The sequence below is a fragment of the Perca fluviatilis genome, chromosome 8, assembly GCF_010015445.1.
Source record: "Perca fluviatilis chromosome 8, GENO_Pfluv_1.0, whole genome shotgun sequence".
NCBI classification, from domain to species: domain Eukaryota; kingdom Metazoa; phylum Chordata; class Actinopteri; order Perciformes; family Percidae; genus Perca; species Perca fluviatilis.
In genome coordinates, this window is record NC_053119.1 from 1,382,239 (window position 1) to 1,401,815 (window position 19,577).

The window sequence follows — 19,577 nt, forward strand, 5'->3', positions numbered from 1 at the left end:
TCTCATTCTCATTCTCATTCTGCCTTTGACCTCTTCCATCCATGTTGGCCAAGAACAACACAGACGCTGCACCTTTAAGGCCTGCAGACTGATTGCTAATTGAAGATTTGTGTGAAGGAGTGTCAAACAGGTGCTTCAGTGATTCCATACTACTTTCTAATAGTTAGGAACAGATGCTTTCGGTTTGGTTACCACAGCTAAAACAATGGAGTTTGGACTGTGTTGTATCTTGAGTAGCAATGCTGTGATGATGTGTCGGAAGAGAAATTCGCTTGACACCGTACTTGATCATAAAGGTTTTATTACATCAAGTTTTCAGCATCAATAAGTCCTGCAGAACCCGGAGAGGCACAGCCCAAAGATGCACTCTGTCTTGCTTGCAGCAAGAGCAGGGTTATAAGGGATACGTTTAGGTAACATGTTAGATAAAGTAAAAAGATGTGAGTTGGCAAGTAAAGGTCCGAGTCCATCTCAGGGGCTCCAATCCCACTCAGCCACCAATCTCAGAATCACATCAGACTCAGGATCAACATCCTCTTCAACACACCACTCCACTGAGAGGAAAATCATTAAACTTACATCACTAACACAGTGCTCATGATGTCTCAGCACATTTGAGCTTTATACAGACTTTAACCTTATGGACCCTCAGACACCCTACCTGCTTGAATGACATCCGTGTTAACTGTTCTGCAAAAGGGTGGGAAAATGTGTCAATCTAATGAGAAAGGGTTAACACATTTGCAAGAGGTGTCTTCTGCTCTGCTGAGAACCCAGTGGATCCCAGTTTCTTTAAGCAGGTCAAAGCAATCGAGAAAAACTGTAACTGTCAGAAGTAGATTTGGTAATGCTGCACCTCTCTGGGTGGTTCCTCTTGTTTCCTGTTTAAAGTTGACTTTCACTTTCCAGAGTTTGTGACGCAGCTTTTTGTCTCTGTGTGGAGCTCCAGCTGAAGGTAATTTAACTTGTCTGTCTGTAACGTTTTAATATATATATATATATAGTACAGGCCAAAAGTTTGGACACACCTTCTCATTCAATGCGTTTCCTTTTTATTTTCATGACTATTTCCATTGTAGATTCTCACTGAAGGCATCAAAACTTTGCTTTTTTATTAATAAGGGAAAAACTTCCACTAATGAACCCTGACAAAGCACACCTGTGAAGGTAAAACCATTTCAGGTGACTACCTCATGAAGCTCATTGAGAGAACACCAAGGGTTTGCAGAGTTATCAAAAAAAACAAAGGGTGGCTACTTTGAAGAATCTAAAATATAAAGAATGTTTTCAGTTATTTCACACTTTTTTGTTAAGTACATAATTCCATATGTGTTCATTCATAGTTTTGATGCCTTCAGTGAGAATCTACAATGTAAATAGTCATGAAAATAAAGAAACACATTGAATGAGAAGGTGTGTCCAAACTTTTGGCCTGTACTGTATATAATGTCTGTAACGTTTGACTGGTGAACTCCAGCTGTGGTTGAGTTTAAGAGCAGAAAGCTGCAGAGAAAGCAACTCAACTGGACTTGGGATTAATTCAAACTGGAGATCCACAAAGAGAGATCCACTTGTGTGTGTGTGTGTGTGTGTGTGTGTATATATGTGTGGGTGGGTGTGTGTGTGTGTCTTTGTGAATGTGTCTGTGTGTGTGTGTGTTACCGCGTTTACACATACATGGTTATTTTGAAAAACATTTCCCTTCTTTTGAGCCCTTCGTTTACACACAAACGGAGAATTCGCCTGTGAAAACGAGTCTTTCTAAAACCTCCGGCCAGAGTGGAGATTTTGGAAACTTTGTTTGCATGTTTGCATGTAAACTGTATGTGTGTGTGTGTGTGTGTGTGTGAGGGTGTGTGTGTATAAACTGAGACAAACTGAGGTTTAGGCAGCCGAGGAAGTGATTCGTTGCTGTTGTTGCTATTTTCTGGATTCTGATTGGCTAATGTGGGCTTGTGAGAGTGTGTGTGTGTTTGTGTGTGTGTGTCTATGTGGGTGGGTGTGTCTGTGTGTGTGTGTGTTCTCGTTTAACTACATTCATGAGGTCCAAAAACCGGGAATACAGTGTAGTTGTGGTAAGGGTTAAGGTTAGGCATTCAGTTGTGATGGTTAAGGTTAGGGTAAGGGGCTAGGGAATGCATTATGTCAATGACGGGTCCCCACAAAGATAGTGAGACGCACTATGTGTGTGTGTGTGTGTGTGTGTGTGTGTGTGTGCGCGCGTCTTTGTGAGTGTGTGGCTGGGCTGCAGCCTCCTGGCTCCATCTAGTGGACTGATAGTAGAACTACAGCAGGTGATGATGCATTCAACTGACAGTGATGTGAAAGGGACAAGGAGAGACAATGAGAAATGATGTGTTTCCTCTGCAGGTTTGTTAGCATGGATCAGTGTGAGGACAGAGGAACCACTCTGAGTGGGGAACAGGACCTCCAGACCAAAGCTCAGAGGTGAGAGGACCAGCTCTAACTGTCCAACACTCAGATCACTGCACCAACATTATTCACACCCAAACCTCTGGCTGTCTTGTGTTTATAACAAACTGATTTTATTAGGATCCATCAGAGACCAGACTCTCCTGAACCAGAACCCAGCTGTGTGTCCTTCAAGAGTGACCAGTCTAAGGAGGAGCCACTGTGGTTTAAAAATCAAGTTTCTCCAACAGCAGAGTAAGTCAGCATCAGTTACTTCATAAGGGCAGCAACAGCAATGTTACCAAAGACATTTGAAAGAATTCAATTCAACTAGAAATAATAGTGTTGAGAAAGTAGATTTACCTCTCTGATGGTCTTCCTCTCTTTCTGACAGGACCATCCTGATACTGGACTCTGATGAATCTGAACCGGGACCCAGCTGTCTGTCCTTCAAGAGTGACCGGTCTAAGGAGGAGCCGCTGTGGTTTAAAAATCAAGTTTCTCCAACAGCAGAGTAAGTCAGCATCAGTTACTTTATAAGGGCAGCAATGTTACAAAATAAATTTGAAAGAATTCAATTCAACTAGAAATAATAGTAGTAGCAGTGCAGGGCGTAGCAGTGCAGGGTGTAGTAGGGCATTGAGCAAGTAGATTTACCTCTCTGATGGTCTTCAGAGTTGCAGCGTTCGCCTAGACCGGCGGGGGAGGGTGTATTGCTGGAGACATCGCACCCATTCTCTTCTCTGCTTCTCTTCATAGTTGTTAGATTCATCTACTATATAATCAATGACATAATGAAAGTAGAAGGAGACAGGCCAGTACAGCCTGATCCGGTTGGGGAGAGTTCTAGCCCGACCAGGCTCCTCTACTTACCCTGCCGATGTGAGCGCTGAAGTCTCCCAGCCGGTATACTTTCCAGGACACCACCCAGAGACTCCAACAAGGTTGGGTCTGAGCTGCTGTTTAGTGCATAAGCACAAACAACAGCTCAGGTTTTTTCTATTGTTTCTCTGGGATAACTCCAACTCAGGGGTGCCGGTCGGTTGCTCATGAGAGACAAATGAGCTTGTTTGAGCTGTGAGTGGCTGTTTGTAGTATTATTGGGACGTGGACAGACATGATGTGAGCTAATTCTTCCTGATTCCTCCACAGAGTGGACCAGGAGAGATCCGAGGTTCTCAGTGGTCAGTCTGCCCAGCAGCATCAAACAGACCTGGACTCCATATTTATGGTCTGGACATGTACAACTACTACTTTTACATATATTCTGTTCAGAATCATCTCCATGCTGCACGTTTTCAGACCAGTGGGTTGTCAGTCTGTCCTACAACCATCTGATGTTTGCTTCCATGATTTCAGTTTGATTTGTCATTCATATAATCTTCTGTTCCAGCTGCTGGAGGAGAACATTGTCACTTTTGTGAAGAATGAGCTGAAGAAGATCCAGAACGTTCTGAGTCCAGATTACCCAGAATGCTCAGAGAGTCAGAAGGAGGATGAGGATGAAGAGCAGAGGAGGAGCAGAGAGGCATTTCTGAAGATCACACTGCACTTCCTGAGGAGAATGAAGCAGGAGGAGCTGGCTGACCATCTGCAGAGCAGTAAGAGGATTTCTCTAAAGGAATAACTTGCTGGATTAATGGGACATTTACTATTGTCTCCAGAGATGGGTCAAAGCATGTTCCTGTTTTCTTTACAAAATTACTTAATGAGCTTTTTTGTTCTGTGTTCATTCAGGAAGTCCAGCAGGAGTTTGTAAACATAAACTCAAATCTAAGCTAAACAAGAAGTTCCAGTGTGTGTTTGAGGGGATTGCTAAAGCAGGAAACCAAACCCGTCTGAACCAGATGTTCACAGAGATCTACATCACAAAGGGAGGGACTGCAGAGGTCAATGACGAACATGAGGTTAGACAGATTGAAACAGCATCCAGGAAACCAGACAGACCAGAAACAACAATCAGACGAGAAGACATCTTTAAAACCCCACCCGGAAGAGATGAACCAATCAGAACAGTGATGACAAAGGGAGTGGCTGGCATCGGGAAAACAGTCATAACACAGAAGTTCACTCTGGACTGGGCTGAAGGCAAAGCCAACCAGGACATCCAGTTTACATTTCCATTCACCTTCAGAGAGCTGAATGTGCTGAAAGAGAGAAAGTACAGCTTGGTGGAACTTGTTGATTACTTCTTTAGTGAAACCAAAGAAGCAGGAATCTGCAGGTTTGAAGAGTTCTCGGTTGTGTTCATCTTTGACGGTCTGGATGAGTGTCGACTTCCTCTGGACTTCCTCAATACTGAGATCCTGACTGATGTTAGAGAGTCCACCTCAGTGGGTGTGTTGCTGACAAACCTCATTAGGGGGAATATGCTTCCCTCTGCTCAGCTCTGGATAACCACTCGACCTGCAGCGGCCAATCAGATCCCTCCTGAGTGTGTTGACATGGTGACAGAGATCAGAGGGTTCACTGACCCACAGAAGGAGGAGTACTTCAGAAAGAGATTCAGAGATGAGGAGCAGGCCAGCAGAATCATCTCCCACATCAAGAAATCACGAAGCCTCCACATCATGTGTCACATCCCAATCTTCTGCTGGATCACTGCTACAGTTCTGGAGGATGTGTTGAAGACCAGAGAGGGAGGAGAGCTGCCCAAGACCCTGACTGAGATGTACATCCACTTCTTGGTGGTTCAGTCAAAAGTGAAGAACATCAAGTATGATGGAGGAGCTGGGTCGGATCCACACTGGAGTGCAGAGAGCAGGAAGATGATTGAGTCTCTGGGAAAACTGGCTTTTGAGCAGCTGCAGAAAGGCAACCTGATCTTCTATGATTCAGACCTGACAGAGTGTGACATTGATATCACAGCAGCCTCAGTGTACTCAGGAGTGTTCACACAGATCTTTAAAGAGGAGAGTGGACTGTACCAGGACAAGGTGTTCTGCTTCATCCATCTGAGTGTACAGGAGTTTCTGGCAGCTCTTCATGTCCATCTGACATTCACCAACTCTGGAGTCAACCTGCTGTCACAAGAACAAACAACATCAACACAGTTCTACCAGAGTGCTGTGGACAAGGCCTTACAGAGTCCAAATGGACACCTAGACTTGTTCCTCCGCTTCCTCCTGGGTCTTTCACTGGAGACAAATCAGACTCTCCTACGAGGTCTGCTGACAAAGACAGGAAGTAGCTCAGAGACCAATCAGGAAATAGGCGAGTACATCAAGGAGAAGATCAGTGAGAATCTGTCTGCAGAGAGAAGCATCAATCTGTTCCACTGTCTGAATGAACTGAATGATCGTTCTCTAGTGGAGCAGATCCAATGGTCCCTGACATCAGGACATCTCTCCATACATAATTTGTCTCCTGCTGAGTGGTCAGCTCTGGTCTTCATCTTACTGTCATCAGAAGAAGATCTGGACGTGTTTGACCTGAAGAAATACTCTGCTTCAGAGGAGGCTCTTCTGAGGCTGCTGCCAGTGGTCAAAGCCTCCAAAAAAGCTTTGTAAGCGTGATTTATTAATCATTAAATACTCTGCTATTGTTCAACAGGAGTTAAATATAAATACCATGTTCCCTTCCTGTTGTCTCTCCAGACTGAGTATCTGTAACCTGTCGGAGAGAAGCTGTGAAGCTCTGTCCTCAGTTCTCAGCTCCCAGTCCTCTAGTCTGAGAGAGCTGGACCTGAGTAACAACAACCTGCAGGATTCAGGAGGGAAGCTGATCTCTGATGGACTGAAGAGTCCACACTGCACACTGGAAACTCTCAGGTCAGATAAAGTTACTGTTTGTCTTTAATTTAAGATATTTCTATAAACTATAAACAGCCCTTCTCATGTCAGGACTAAAATTTCACAATTTCGGAAAATCTTTGAATGTTTCCAAAGTATTTTGTTTTCATTTATAATCACATTTCATAAAGCATGAAATATGAACTGAGCCTGAGTTCTAGAAATCCTTTATATTTTAATATGTGACTTTGATTCCTGATTCAGTCTTGAATAGTTATCTACAACTTGTTTAGAATAAAACAGAAAGGATTTAAACTGAAAGGGGATTTAATATACTAAATATACCAAAAGTCCGGACTTATAAATTAAACACAAATGCTATATTATTGTTGTTTCCTGTTGTCTCTCCAGACTGAATGGCTGTAACCTGTCGGTGAGAAGCTGTGAAGCTCTGTCCTTAGTTCTCAGCTCCCAGTCCTCTAGTCTGAGAGAGCTGGACCTGAGTAACAACAACCTGCAGGATTCAGGAGTGAAGCTGATCTCTGTTGGACTGAAGAGTCCACACTGCACACTGGAGACTCTTAGGTCAGGATTCATTAACCCATTCAACTGATGATCATTTAAACTCTGATTAACTTCAGTTGATGATTCAATTCACGTGGCTTTTGCATTCATGTTTTTGTGTTGTGTTTGTCTTTGTGTTGAACCGTCTCTGCCACTGTCAACATTTACCTGAACAAAAAACATGGCTTCACGTGTTGACAGAGGATTTCTGTGTGTTGTTCTGTGTGTTTGCAGTCTGTCAGGCTGTCTGATCTCACAGGAAGGCTGTTCTTCTCTAGTCTCAGCTCTGAGCTTCAACCCCTCCCATCTGAGAGAGCTGGACCTGAGCTACAATCATCCAGGAGACTCAGGAGTGAAGCTACTGTCAGCGGGACTGGAGGATCCTCTCTGGAGACTGGAAACACTCAGGTAGAAACACTGATGAACATAAAAAGGAGATATTTGTATAGGAAGTATCCAAGGAGATCATCTATAGGAATCAAAATAACTCCATAATGTTAATATTCTATGCAATTTGGACAAATCTCTGCATTTTCAGAAATATCCCAGTGATCAAATTATTCTCAGGATGTCTTTCATCTCTACAGATATATACCCAGTACAGTTTCAGCCTAGCTTAGCAGAAATCAATGTGCTTTCTATGCTGTGACAAGAGTATGTGAATGAATGTGATCAATCAGAGATGTATAGTGACATCTGGACCAATCACTGCATAAATTGCCTTTTGTACTGGGAGAGCACAGTCACTGGAATAGAAGCTTAAAAGTCTCACAAAACACCTGTAGTGCGAACACAACAAAAATTTGGGTTGTTAGAACTATAAAAGTTCCTCTGGTCTGAAAACATCTAGTGTGTGTGTGTGTGTGTGTGTGTGTGTGTGTGTGTGTGTGTGTGTGTGTGTGTGTGTGTGTGTGTGTGTGTGTGTGTGTGTGTGTGTGTGAGAGAGTGATTTAATGTCCATGTTTCCATGCTGCTCTGAACCCCCTCCTCCTTTCAGGGTGGAGCCTGCTGGAGTCAGATGGTTGACACCAGGTCTGAGGAAGTGTAAGTGTGTTTTTAATTTCATTCTTCAAACTGTGACATCACTCAACCAAACCTCTGAAGTCATCATGACGGCTTGACCGCAGTCAGCCTCTGGCTTTACCCTAATATTACATCTACAACAACCACGTTCCCGACTTCACCTGTAGCTCGCAAACTGAAAGTAAGGTCTGTTTCTTTCTGCCGTTGTCTGTCACAGCCAACGTTTAACTGACATTAGTTAACCTTAGCTCTTGTTTTAGCAGACCTCTATAACTTCAGTTAACTTTAACCAGCCCGGTTCTTCCTGAAAAACAACAACGGCAAATAGAAACAGACTAACTAAACATGCTTGCTGACTCGGAGTTCTGGATGAACTCATGGAAGATTTTACCACACGCTGGCTGTGTGGTGAAGCAAATCTACCAGCCACTTGCATATTTTACCCAAAAAGCTGAGAGGACCATGTTGACCACTGTGTTACATCACCTTTCCTTTTAACAATGCTCAATAAGCACATAAGAACAACAACCATCTCCAACCCCCCACCCTCTGCGGTCTCGAGGAAAACAAAAACAAACAAATACACAAAAACAAATACAAAGCGAGTGGGGTGGGCGGGGGATCCAGTGCTGAGCTATCATTTTCTTGGTCGCGGTTAAGCTGGCTAGCCAGATTTTCTTCTGTCTCCCAAGCAGGTGTAATTTAGAGTCATCGTTAAGTAACAAAACAATTGGGTCAGTAGGAATTCGACATCCTATCACATCAGATATTATTTATGTTGTTTTATTCCAAAACTCATACACCTGTTCACCCTCCCAGACCATGTGCAGGAAAGTTCCAGTTTGTTCAGGTTGGCAGAACGTGCAATAGGGAGTAGGAATGACTTTAGAGACATATCTCCTCTGAGGAGTCTGTTATGTCCTATGGCATATGTTAAAGTGGATCTGCTGATGATTTGGGTTTTTGGAACAGTGGGAAATGTTGTCCCAAACTGTCTCCCAATTAATTAAGTTCCCCTCCAGGATCAGCTCTTGCTCCCATTTCTTTACTATTGGGAGTTCTCCTACTGATACTTGCATCAGTTTTGCATAAATCCTGGACACTAATCCTCCCACAGCATAATCAACAAGCCATTTAATGATTGGGTGCGTCTCAAGACTGTTTTCCCATGGTACTCCATAACATTTTAGGGCTGATCTTAGGTGAAGATAAAGGAAGAAGGATGTCCTAGGGACCTCAAAGCTAGCTCTCAGGTCTTAACATACATTCCCCATTGAATAGCTGGTCTAGAGTATAAATACCTTTGTCACTCCACTGGTTATAAACAAAAAGTTTGTTACCAGACATTAAGTGTATGTTGTGCCAAATTGGGGTGTTCAAATGCCATTTATTAGTGTAACATAGTTGCTCCTCCACCTGTTTAAAGTTGGTCAATGTGTTGGTGATAATAGGGCCATAGGCTAGCATACACTTTTTTGGACACACACCTGCAAAGGCAAGGTCTTACAGTCTTAGACTTCCAGTGAGGTTTTGCTTTATTTGTCTCCTTGGAACTGAAGATGAGGGGTCCATCCACACTCTGAGGGCCGTAGTTGAAAGGCTCAGTGGTACACTTTAAGGTTGGGGAGGGCCAGGCCTCCCATGTTTGTGGTACGTAGCAGGGTAGAGTATCTTAGCTTAGGTTGTTTATTATTCCAAATATGCTGCCGAATTACGGTATCAACTTTCTTCCAGAAATGTATTGGTGGGGGTAAGGGGATCATTGTACTTAAGAAATCCATGCAAGGAACTATGTTCATTTTAACAACAGCAATCCTGACCGTAGCGATGCCGGCAGTGCAGACCAATTGGCCAGATCCATTTGAACACTACTTAGAATAGTGTCATAGTTGTCCTGGACAACTCGCTGTAGCGATGCATGAATGGTGATGCCCAAATATGTAATTTTGTTTGGGGTTGGTATTGTATCACTAATAGCTGATGTCATCTGTCTGTTGTTCAACAGAAGATCAGATTTATTCCAATTGATTTTATAGCTGAAGATTGAGCCAAATTCGTTAAAGATCTTAAGAATTTTAGGAACAGAGTCTTCAAGGTCAGATATGTACAGCGAAATATCATCTGTAAATAACAATATTGAGTTGTTATTGGATTTAATCTGGACATTACATATTTTATTTTGCCTTATGGCCTGGGCTAACGGTTCAAGAGAGATCGCAAATGGCCGTAGGATTCGCTTATAAAGTTTGTACCATGTCAATGAATTTGGCTCCCAAACCAAGCCTCTCCATTACTTGCCACAAGTACTTCCTCTCTAGGCGGTCAAAAGCCTTTTCCGCATCCAGTGATAAAACTGCTGCTGTTGTTGGAAAGTTTTTGGCTTCTTCTATTACATGGAGTAATCTGTGTATATTGTCTGCAGCTTGACGCTTGGATATAAACCCTGATTGGTCAGGGTGGACTAGCTTCTCAATGAAGCGTTCTAGGCGTAGTGTCAATACTTTGGAATAAAGCTTAATATCAGTCCCAGTGAGGCTGATGGGCCTGTAGTTCGAGCACTCCGTAGGATCTTTGCCCTTTCTGTGTATGACCAAAATGAGTGCAGTGTTGGTTTGTTGATGAAAGGTGCCCTTCCCTATGGCCGAGGTTAAAGTTTGTAAAATGATAGGTCCTAGTGTGTGTGGCAGCCGGTGTTGATAGTGCGGCGCACCGTCACACATTAGTCTATGTGTGGGAAACACTGCGGTGCGTATACTGAAACGAAGGCTATTTTCCTACTCCTTATCGTAATACATATATATGATATCCTGCCTGATAGGTCTTTACTACTTTTGTCTACTGTGAGTGTGCATCTCCATGACAGCAACACAATGGAGCCCTTGGTTTTGGTGTCGTCACTAGATGAAGCAGCAACTTTGAAATATTTATTTTGTAGACGATTTATATCTCTTTTACTTAAATGGGATTCTTGAATAAGCACCACGTCTATGTTCTTCCTTCTTAAAGTGCCCATATTATGAAAAGAACACTTTTTCTGGGATTTGGGGTGTTCTTTTGTGTCTCTGGTGCTTCCACACACATACAAACTTTGAAAAAAATCCATCCATGGTGTTCTGAGTGAAATACGGTTTCTGAATGTGTCCTGCCTTCAGTCTCCTGGTGAGCTGGTCAAAATCGGCCAGGCTTGTGACGTCACAATCCGAAACGAGCTGGCTAACCGCAACCGTTAGCTCGTAGCGTTAGCATGCTAACGCTAATGCTAACGCTAGCATGCTACCTCGTTCTCAATAGCAAAGCACTGCTACAACACACACACAAGTTCACCATAATCTACAAAAGAACTACTTACATGTGCGCCCTCGTTTCGAAGAAGTCTCCCAGCTAATCCTGCCTTGTAACTGACTGAAGTTGGAGAAACAGCCTTTCTTTTACTGTCTATGGAGCTAGCTGACATGAGCTACGATCTGAGCTACTGCGCATGTGCGAGTGCAATCAAAGATAGTACAGAAGAAGAAGAAGAAAAGAGGTCTCACTCTGTAGCTAAAACGGAGACCAGGTGAAAAGATGATCTGCAGCAGTGAGAGAGAGCTGTGCAGTACAAAAAAAATATGGTGTTTTTTGAAAATTAAACCATGTAAACCTATTCTTACCTTAAAATACAGTTATGAACCTGAAAATGAGTATAATATGGGCGCTTTAAATGGTCCAGGAATTTAGCTCGTTTGATCAGTCCGTTTAGCCCTCTGATATTAACAGAAAGGATTGAAAGTTCAGCCATCTTCAAAATGTACACGTATACATGTCTCAAGTACCCTACCGGAATTCACTGACAAATTTGCAGCAAAGGGTGAGCTGTTAGATCCAAGCACAGTGTGGTGAAAATACAAAAAAATAAAATAAATCCTTGACTCCCAAATTCACCCACCACATTCCAACCAGCCACCAGTTTCTGGAGTAGGCTATGTAAAGTGAGCAGTCTGTGTCCATCATGTTTTCAGCCTCATCAAACATTCCTTTAAAGTCAGGTTGCCAAACTTATATGCAGTGTCCTGGGTTAAACTTGCACAGTGTTCCAGATACACTAATCCACAGTCGTCGGGTCCGCCCGCTAGGCTTCCCGCACCGGACAAGGGGTCCCCACGCCGTCCTCCGGGCCCGATGACAGCTCCCGGTCGCAAAGCGCCCAGCGCGGGCGTCACGTCCCCCTTCTTCATATCCAGATCCCGACAGAGCCTGTCCGCTTCCTCGGGTGCAATGAATGTGAGCGTTCTCCCTCCGTGGTTTACTCTCAGAGTTACCGGATAAATAAAAAAGTTTGGGATGCCTTTAGCATGCAGCTTACGCTGCAGTCCTATAAATTCCTTGCGCCGTTGGACAGGGAAAGCGCTGTAGTCAGGCTTAAAGTGCAGCGTTGTGTTGGAATCACGAATCGGGCCCTCCTGCTGCACTTGTCTCGCCCCCTGAATAATTGCCTGACGGTCCTGGTATCTCAGACATTTGAGAATCAGTGTCTGCGTCATTGCCCCCCTGCCGTAGATTCTATGTGCCCTGTCAATTTCGATGGTAGCCCTGGTCCGTAAGGAGGGGATCCACTTTGGCAGCTGGTTTTGCAAAAATCGAACTGGGTCATCTTTTTCGCTGGCCTCTTTCAGTCCAATGATGCGCATGTTGTATCTTCTTGATCTGTCTTCCAGTTCAGCCAATCAATCAATCAATCAATTTATTTATATATAGCACGCTTAAAAACAACCATGGTTGACCAAGGTGCTTCACAGGTTAAAACAACAACAAATTACTGCTCATACATTTTATACAACAATAAAACATGTGTAATATACAGTATACAAGGTATAGTGAAATTAAAATAAAATTAAAATTACCAGGAAATAACAAACCTAACTCGAAGGAAAAGCCAAAGAAAAGTAATGAGTTTTTAACAATGATTTAAAGCATTCCAGAGTTTGGCAGGTTCTGATATGGACTGGCAAGTTGTTCCACAAGTTAGGGGCAGCTACACTGAAGGCTCGATTACCTCTGGTTTTTAGTCTGCTTCTCGGTACATCCAAGAGGAGGAGATTAGCGGATCTTAGCACTCTAGCCGGGATATGAGCGTGTAGAAGCTCTGTTAAATATAATGGAGCCAGGCCATTTAAGCATTTAAAAGTCAGCAGTAAAATTTTAAAATCGATCCTATAATGAACAGGGAGCCAGTGGAGGTGAAGCAACACAGGTGTGATATGGTTCTCTTCCTCTTCTTTCCTGTCAAAGAGGCGTGCAGCCGCATTTTGGACTAACTGCAAATGCTGAAGCGATGACTTATCTAAGCCCGCATTACAGCGAGTTACAGAAGTTGCATATTCAAGGCGAGAGGTTATAAGGGCATTTATCACCCTTTCCAGATCTTTAGGATGGAGATATGCCTTTACCTTGGCTATAGTTCTCAACTGGAAAAAACATGATCTGACAGTGGCGGATATTTGTTTATCAAGCTTAAATGCACTATCTAACACAACACCAAGACTCCTCACAGTTGAACGACTGTTCGAAGCCAAGGGGCCAAGATAATTTAAATCAAGAGGTTTAGGGTATCCAAATACTATGATCTCTGTCTTGTCTCCATTTAAATTTAGAAAGTTTAAATTCATCCATGTTTTAATGTCTTTCATACAATCAAACAGGGGCTGCAGATTTTTTACGTTCAGGGGCATATAAATTTGAATGTCGTCTGCATAACAGTGAAAGGAGACATCGTGCCTTTCAAAAATGGAGGCCATGGGCAGCATATACAAAGAAAATAAAATGGGGCCTAAGACGGAACCTTGGGGGACACCGCAGGTAAATGGAGCCGTTTCAGATAAAAAATCACCGAGTTGGACAGAGAAGCTCCTGTCAGTTAGATAAGATTCAAACCACCTTAGTGCAGTACCTTTGATTCCCACACAACTCCAAACGTGCCAGGAGAATTGAGTGGTCCACAGTGTCAAAAGGCGCGCGGTAAGGTCTAAAAGCACTAAGACAGCAGAGGTTCCTGAATCCGACAGTTAAAATCAAATCATTAAAAACTCTCAACAATGCAGTTTCAGTGCAGCGGCGGGATCTAAAGCCGGACTGAAACTTTTCATAAATATTATTACTAATTAAAAAGTTTGCAGCTGCATAGAAACTACTTTCTCCAAGACTTTAGATAGGAAGGACAGTTTTGAAATGGGCCTGAAGTTAGAAAGAACAGCGGGATTAAGATTTTCCTTTTTTAGCAGCGGTTGCACAAAAGCATGTTTAAAGGCGGAACCTGAGACCAGAGACAAGACAAGTATTTATCAATAACAAAATACACCGGTCCAACGGTATCAAAGACTTCTCTAATCAAACGAGGGGATACTATCTGAGGGACAGTTTGTAGGCCGCAGTTTATGGACCACCTCAGATAGGGATAGGATTGATATGGGCTCAAACTGATCTAGTACCGCAAGGCACACAGGAGGAGCAGAGGATCAGGATCACAGGATGTGGTTACAGAAGATCGAAGAACAGAAATCTTCTCAACAAAAAATTCTAAAAAGAATTACAAAGGTCCAGTGTAGGTGTAACAGGAAAAGATTTGCGAGGATTTGTAATATTGTTAAACATATTGAACAGAACTTGTGGCTTGTGACGGTTATTTGCAACCAGTTTAGAAAAATAATCAGATTTTGCCAATTTTACAGCACTTTGATAATCAGATAGATATTGCTGTAAAATTTCATAAGACACTCTGAGTTTATCTTTCTTCCACCTTCTCTCAGCTTGCCGACATGCACGTCTGATCGCTCGGGTAGTGTCATTTAACCAAGGCTCTGAAAGCGGTTTAGTGCGTTTCGCCTTCAAAGGAGCTACAGAGTCTAACATATTTGTGCAGGTTGAATTAAAAAGAGTTATGAGTCCATCAGCACCATTAACATCACCTCCATCCAATTTATAAAGCACAGAGTCTTTAAAAACAGCAGAGAACTGTGCCGGGGTTTGACTGTTAAATACACGGCGGCACTGTGAAATAGGAGACTTAAATACAGAACATGGAACTGTAATCCGTAAACAAGACAGGGAAGTGGTCCGAAATACATGCACTACATATTTCATTTATATGAACACACAAACCATGAGACAGCACAAGATCTAATGTATGTCCCTTTTTCATGTGTCGGACCCGGACACTGACTGAGTGAGATTAAAAGCGTTTAGAAGATTTAAGAAGTCTTTAACCATGGGTTTTGTTTTAACGGCACATGTGTAAATTAAAATCACCACAGATTATAAAATGATCATAATTCAACTTTAGACCTGCTATAAAATCAGCAAAGTCTTGCATAAAATCTTTGTTGAATTTCGATTGGGCGATACACAACTGCACACAGTATGCGAGAAGAGGCGTTTAGTTCAAATAACTGCAGCTCAAAGCTTGAGTAATTAACAGATACAGACAGCCGACACTGGAAGGTGGATTTAAACACAGTGGCAAGTCCTCCACCTTCACCAGTAGTCCGTGGAGTGTTAAAAAATGTACAGTTTGGAGGAGAAGTTCAGAGAAGGATGCAGACTCACCAACATGAAGCCAAGTCTGCGTTAGCAGCATAAAATCCAATTTATGAAGATGTAAAAAGTCATTTAGTATAAAAGTTTTGTTGGCCATTGATCTGACATTAATCAATGCCATACAAAGAGTTAAATCAAACTGTCTGGCTTTGGGGCTCGTTGCAATCGCGCGCCAGATTAGCCGTTCTCACACCAATTCGACAGTCAAGCCGACATTTCCTTGCCCGACACGGGTTTCTCCGCCCGGTGTCAGCCCGGACATCATTTTTCCAGGTTGGAGAGGGCCTCGACGGGCCGCCAGCGACAATCTGGCTGGGGAACGACGGGCGGATCAATCGCAGACGCGACCTCCGAGCACCAGCGCTGGCGACCGCAGTCCCCACCGCACAGGAAACGGGGATCCGGGCACATCGGAAGACCTCAGGTACGCCCAGGCGAACAAGCACTCAGCACGTTTCCTTGCGTCTCCTGTGGCGCTTTTCCGGGAAATTCCCGACGCACACAGCGCAGGTGGTCTGGGATGTTATGCAACCATGGAGGTAGGCTTCCAGCCTGTTCTCCCAAACTATCTCTAGAAAGCCCCAAAGCTTCGCATGACACTCGAATGTCAAACAAACTTTGGCGATCATATACGAGAAGGCTTGTTACATCCCGGCAGCAAAGACACAGAATTAAAATAGCAGCAAACAGATGATGAGCGCAGCGTGATGCTGACAGACGGCTTGCCTTACACACTGGCGCCATCTTGCCACCAACTTCAACTCAAATTTCCTCTGGTAATCAATGCAGACTGTCACCGTGTTTCTCATCTGTCTGCTGTCCTTCTGCACCTCGTCTAGTCGCTGTATTAGATCTCTTACTGTAGTTCCCTGCCTCTCCAGCTCTGTCCTGATATGTTGAAGCGAGGTGTCAATTTCTGCTAACGCTTCCTTCACTGCGATGGAGACCGCTGATTGCAGCCTGCTTTATTGCTTTTCCAGGACCTTGGTCATAGCCTCCTCCATATGTATCTCCGCATTAGCATCCGAAACCTCGCTAGCCATCATCATGTTAGCAGAATTGGCAGAATTCTGTGCTTGGGTAAATGGCAGCGGGGTCTGCTTTTTCGCTCCTCCAGGCATTCCACTAAGTTACCGTGGTGACAAATTAAACAATTGATGTTGAATTAAAAAGAATAGACCTGGTTTTCAATGAAAATGCAGAGATGGGGCGAAGAGCCTTAGCCTCTAGCAGCCATGCGATTCGTCGGTCACGTGATCTCTCAATTGTTGAAGCTTTGTAGGTGGAATTCTTTCCCATTCTTGCTTGATGTACAGTTGCTCAACAGTCCGGGTCTCTGTTGTCGTATTTTGCGCTTCATAATGCGTCCCACATTTTCAATGGGAGACAGGTCTGGACTGGAGGCAGCCCACTCTTTTACTATGAAGCCACGCTTTTATAACACGTGCACAATGTGGCTTAGCATTGTCTTGCTGAAATCAGCAGGGACGTCCCTGAAAAATACTTTGCTTGGATGGCAGCATATGTTTCTCCAAAACCTGTGTACCTTTCAGTATTAATGGTGCCTTCACAGATGTGTCAGTTACCCATGCCATGGGCACTAACTCCCCCACCCCCCCATACCATCACAGATGCTGACTTTTGAACTTTGCGCCATTATTGGCTGCAAACAGGAGACATTTGAAGTTGTGGTGGAGAGGAGCTCACTGAACAAACCATCTATCATGGATAACCCCAACCCCCCTCTCCATCCCCCCACACTGGTCCAACAGCGGAGCACCTTCTCTAAGAGGCTCCGACAGCTTCGTTCTTACACGGACCGCTACAAGAAATTATTCCTACCACAGGCAATAAAACTTTTTAACACCTCATCACTGGGTGCTAGATAAGACTCTTAGACATCACATCTGCACTAAGTGCAACTTGCATAATAGGTTTATCTACATCTTTATCATTACTAGTTAAGCAGTTGTACATTTTGTATTCCAACTTGTATATATTTTAAATATTTGTTCTTGTATTCTATCCTATTACTATTTCATGTATATTGTATCCTAGTATTTTATATAGTATATTCTGTGCTGTGTGAGTGATATTGTGCTGCTGTAACACTGTAATTTCTCATTTTTGGGATCAATAAATATCTATCTATCTATCTATCAATCTATCTAACAATCTGGATTTCCTTTTCCTCTTTGGCCCGGGAAAATTTGCAAAAAAGATATAAAGTTTATCAGTTTGAACATTAAAAATTGTGTCTTTGTAATTTATTCAATTGAGTATACTGTAGGTTAAAAAGGATTTTTACATCATTGTATTCTGTTTTATGTACATTTTACACAACATCCTAACTTCATTGGAATTGGGGTTTGTACTAAGGCTCAGTTCTTACCGCAGCGGCCTGTTCCAGTCTGACCCATCGCTGCATGGTATTCCCTTGCTTTTTCTCTCCCCTTTCCTGTCTTCAGTTGTCAGTTGTTCAGTAAAATAATAAAATAAATAACTGTAGCTGTGTTGTGTCTTGTTGTCTCCGTCAGATTCCTGTGAAGTCACAATCGACACAAACACAGTGAACAGAAGCCTCAAACTGTCTGACAACAACAGGAAGGTGACACATGTGGAGGAGTTTCAGTCATATCCTAATCATCCAGAGAGGTTTCACTCCAGTCCTCAGCTGCTGTGTAGAGATGGTCTGACTGGTCGCTGTTACTGGGAGGTTGAGAGGAGAGGAGATGTTGATATATTAGTGAGTTACAGAGGAATCAGGATGAGAGGACTGATGGCTGACTGTGAGTTTGTAGGGAATGATCAGTCCTGGAGTCTGGAATGCTCTGATGGTAGTTACTTTGTCTGGGACAATAACAGACAAACATACACCTCCTTCTCCTCCTCTGTCTATGATAGAGTAGCAGTGTATGTGGACTGTCCTGCTGGCTCTCTGTCCTTCTACACCGTCTCCTCTGACTCACTGACCCACCTCCACACCTTCAACACCACATTCACTCAACCTCTCTATCCTGGGTTTAGGATCTGGTATCCTGGTGCCTCAGTGTCTCTGTGTTCTTTGTAGGACGGAGAGTCTCCTCCTGTTTCTCACTGCTGATCAGTTGAGTCTGTACAGGATCACACTTACAGAAATATTTCAGGTTATTGTTATGAACTAATGAATGAACTTTGTATAAAATAATTCAAAATGATTGAACAGATTCCTCGTGAAAATTGTAAACTTCTTCCACTTCCAGTCCTTTAAAGATGGAAGCTGTGATCATGAAATTGTAGAAATGCTGTTGACTTGTTTCATGTTTTGTTTTGAATTCTGTCTATTTTCACAATAAAAGCATAAAGTTACTGTGATTTGTTTGTGGTCTTTCTTTTTAAATTTTATTTATTTTGCCAGTGAACTCCCGGATGGGGTCGGTCACTGTATATTTTGCTCATTCGATTATTTTTCATAAACATGTATTCAAAAACAAAAAACATATGGTTATTTGATTTTTGTTTTAAAATACAAAATTTGAAATTGAAATACAAGGCATTTTTGCCTTGTCATGGTCAAAAGGGGATGGTAGAAATTTAAAATATGCTTTGATTTTCATTTTCTATTTCCTATAACAAATATGAAATCACTCGAAAATAGAAACGAAAAAAGGCTGTTTTTTCATATTCAGAGACCGGATGTTGTCATTTCCAATGCAACAGTGCCAGTGTACCAGTGTTGCTTCCAGCCCAGGATAAAATTACTTTGGAAACCTATACTCTTGATAATGCTTGGAGGAACATTTATTTCATGTCACATTTATTCATTACTCTCTCTCCCTGCCGTCCTCTGACTCTCTGTCTCTACCCGCCGCAGACAACTTCGCCCGAAGAGAGTCAAACCAGCTGAGGATTTGACTTTCAGTTCACGGCTGTAACGTTACCGTTACATTAACGTTACCGTTACAACGCCAAAGTCTGGTCCCAGCAAACTTTCTGTTGCTGCCGTTAAGCTTGCTGAACTGGCAGAAAGTCACCGGCGGTTCGGGATCAGATAATGGGGATAAGACCTCCGGTGCTGGGTCTAATGTTATAATGTTCGCTGCTGTCGCTGCAGCTAGCTAGATCTGGGTCCCCTGTTCGCTCTATGTTCGCTCCCCGGGGCTGACTGACTCTGGTCCGTCTGCAGAGCTGGCGTTACCCGCTCTAGCTAAGCTGGGAATCAGACGACTCTACCGCGCTCGTGTTTTGTTCATATTTTCTTTTCTTTGCAGATAGATATGCTTTGATGCACTGATGTCA

General features: G+C 43.1%; 1 protein-coding gene across 1 annotated transcript; it reads left to right on the forward strand.

Moving 5' to 3' along the window:
• The first annotated feature begins 928 nt into the window (after positions 1–928).
• Positions 929–18,631, forward strand: LOC120563713 (NACHT, LRR and PYD domains-containing protein 14-like). Its single transcript, XM_039808074.1, has 12 exons — positions 929–955; positions 2,371–2,448; positions 2,554–2,667; positions 2,807–2,926; positions 3,565–3,596; positions 3,876–4,013; positions 4,150–5,917; positions 6,009–6,150; positions 6,589–6,728; positions 6,942–7,115; positions 7,705–7,751; positions 17,837–18,631. Exons 2-12 carry the CDS (start codon positions 2,381–2,383, stop codon positions 18,367–18,369), a joined length of 3,276 nt encoding a protein of 1,091 aa, XP_039664008.1. The 5' UTR covers positions 929–955; positions 2,371–2,380; the 3' UTR covers positions 18,370–18,631.
• Positions 18,632–19,577: the final 946 nt, after the last annotated feature.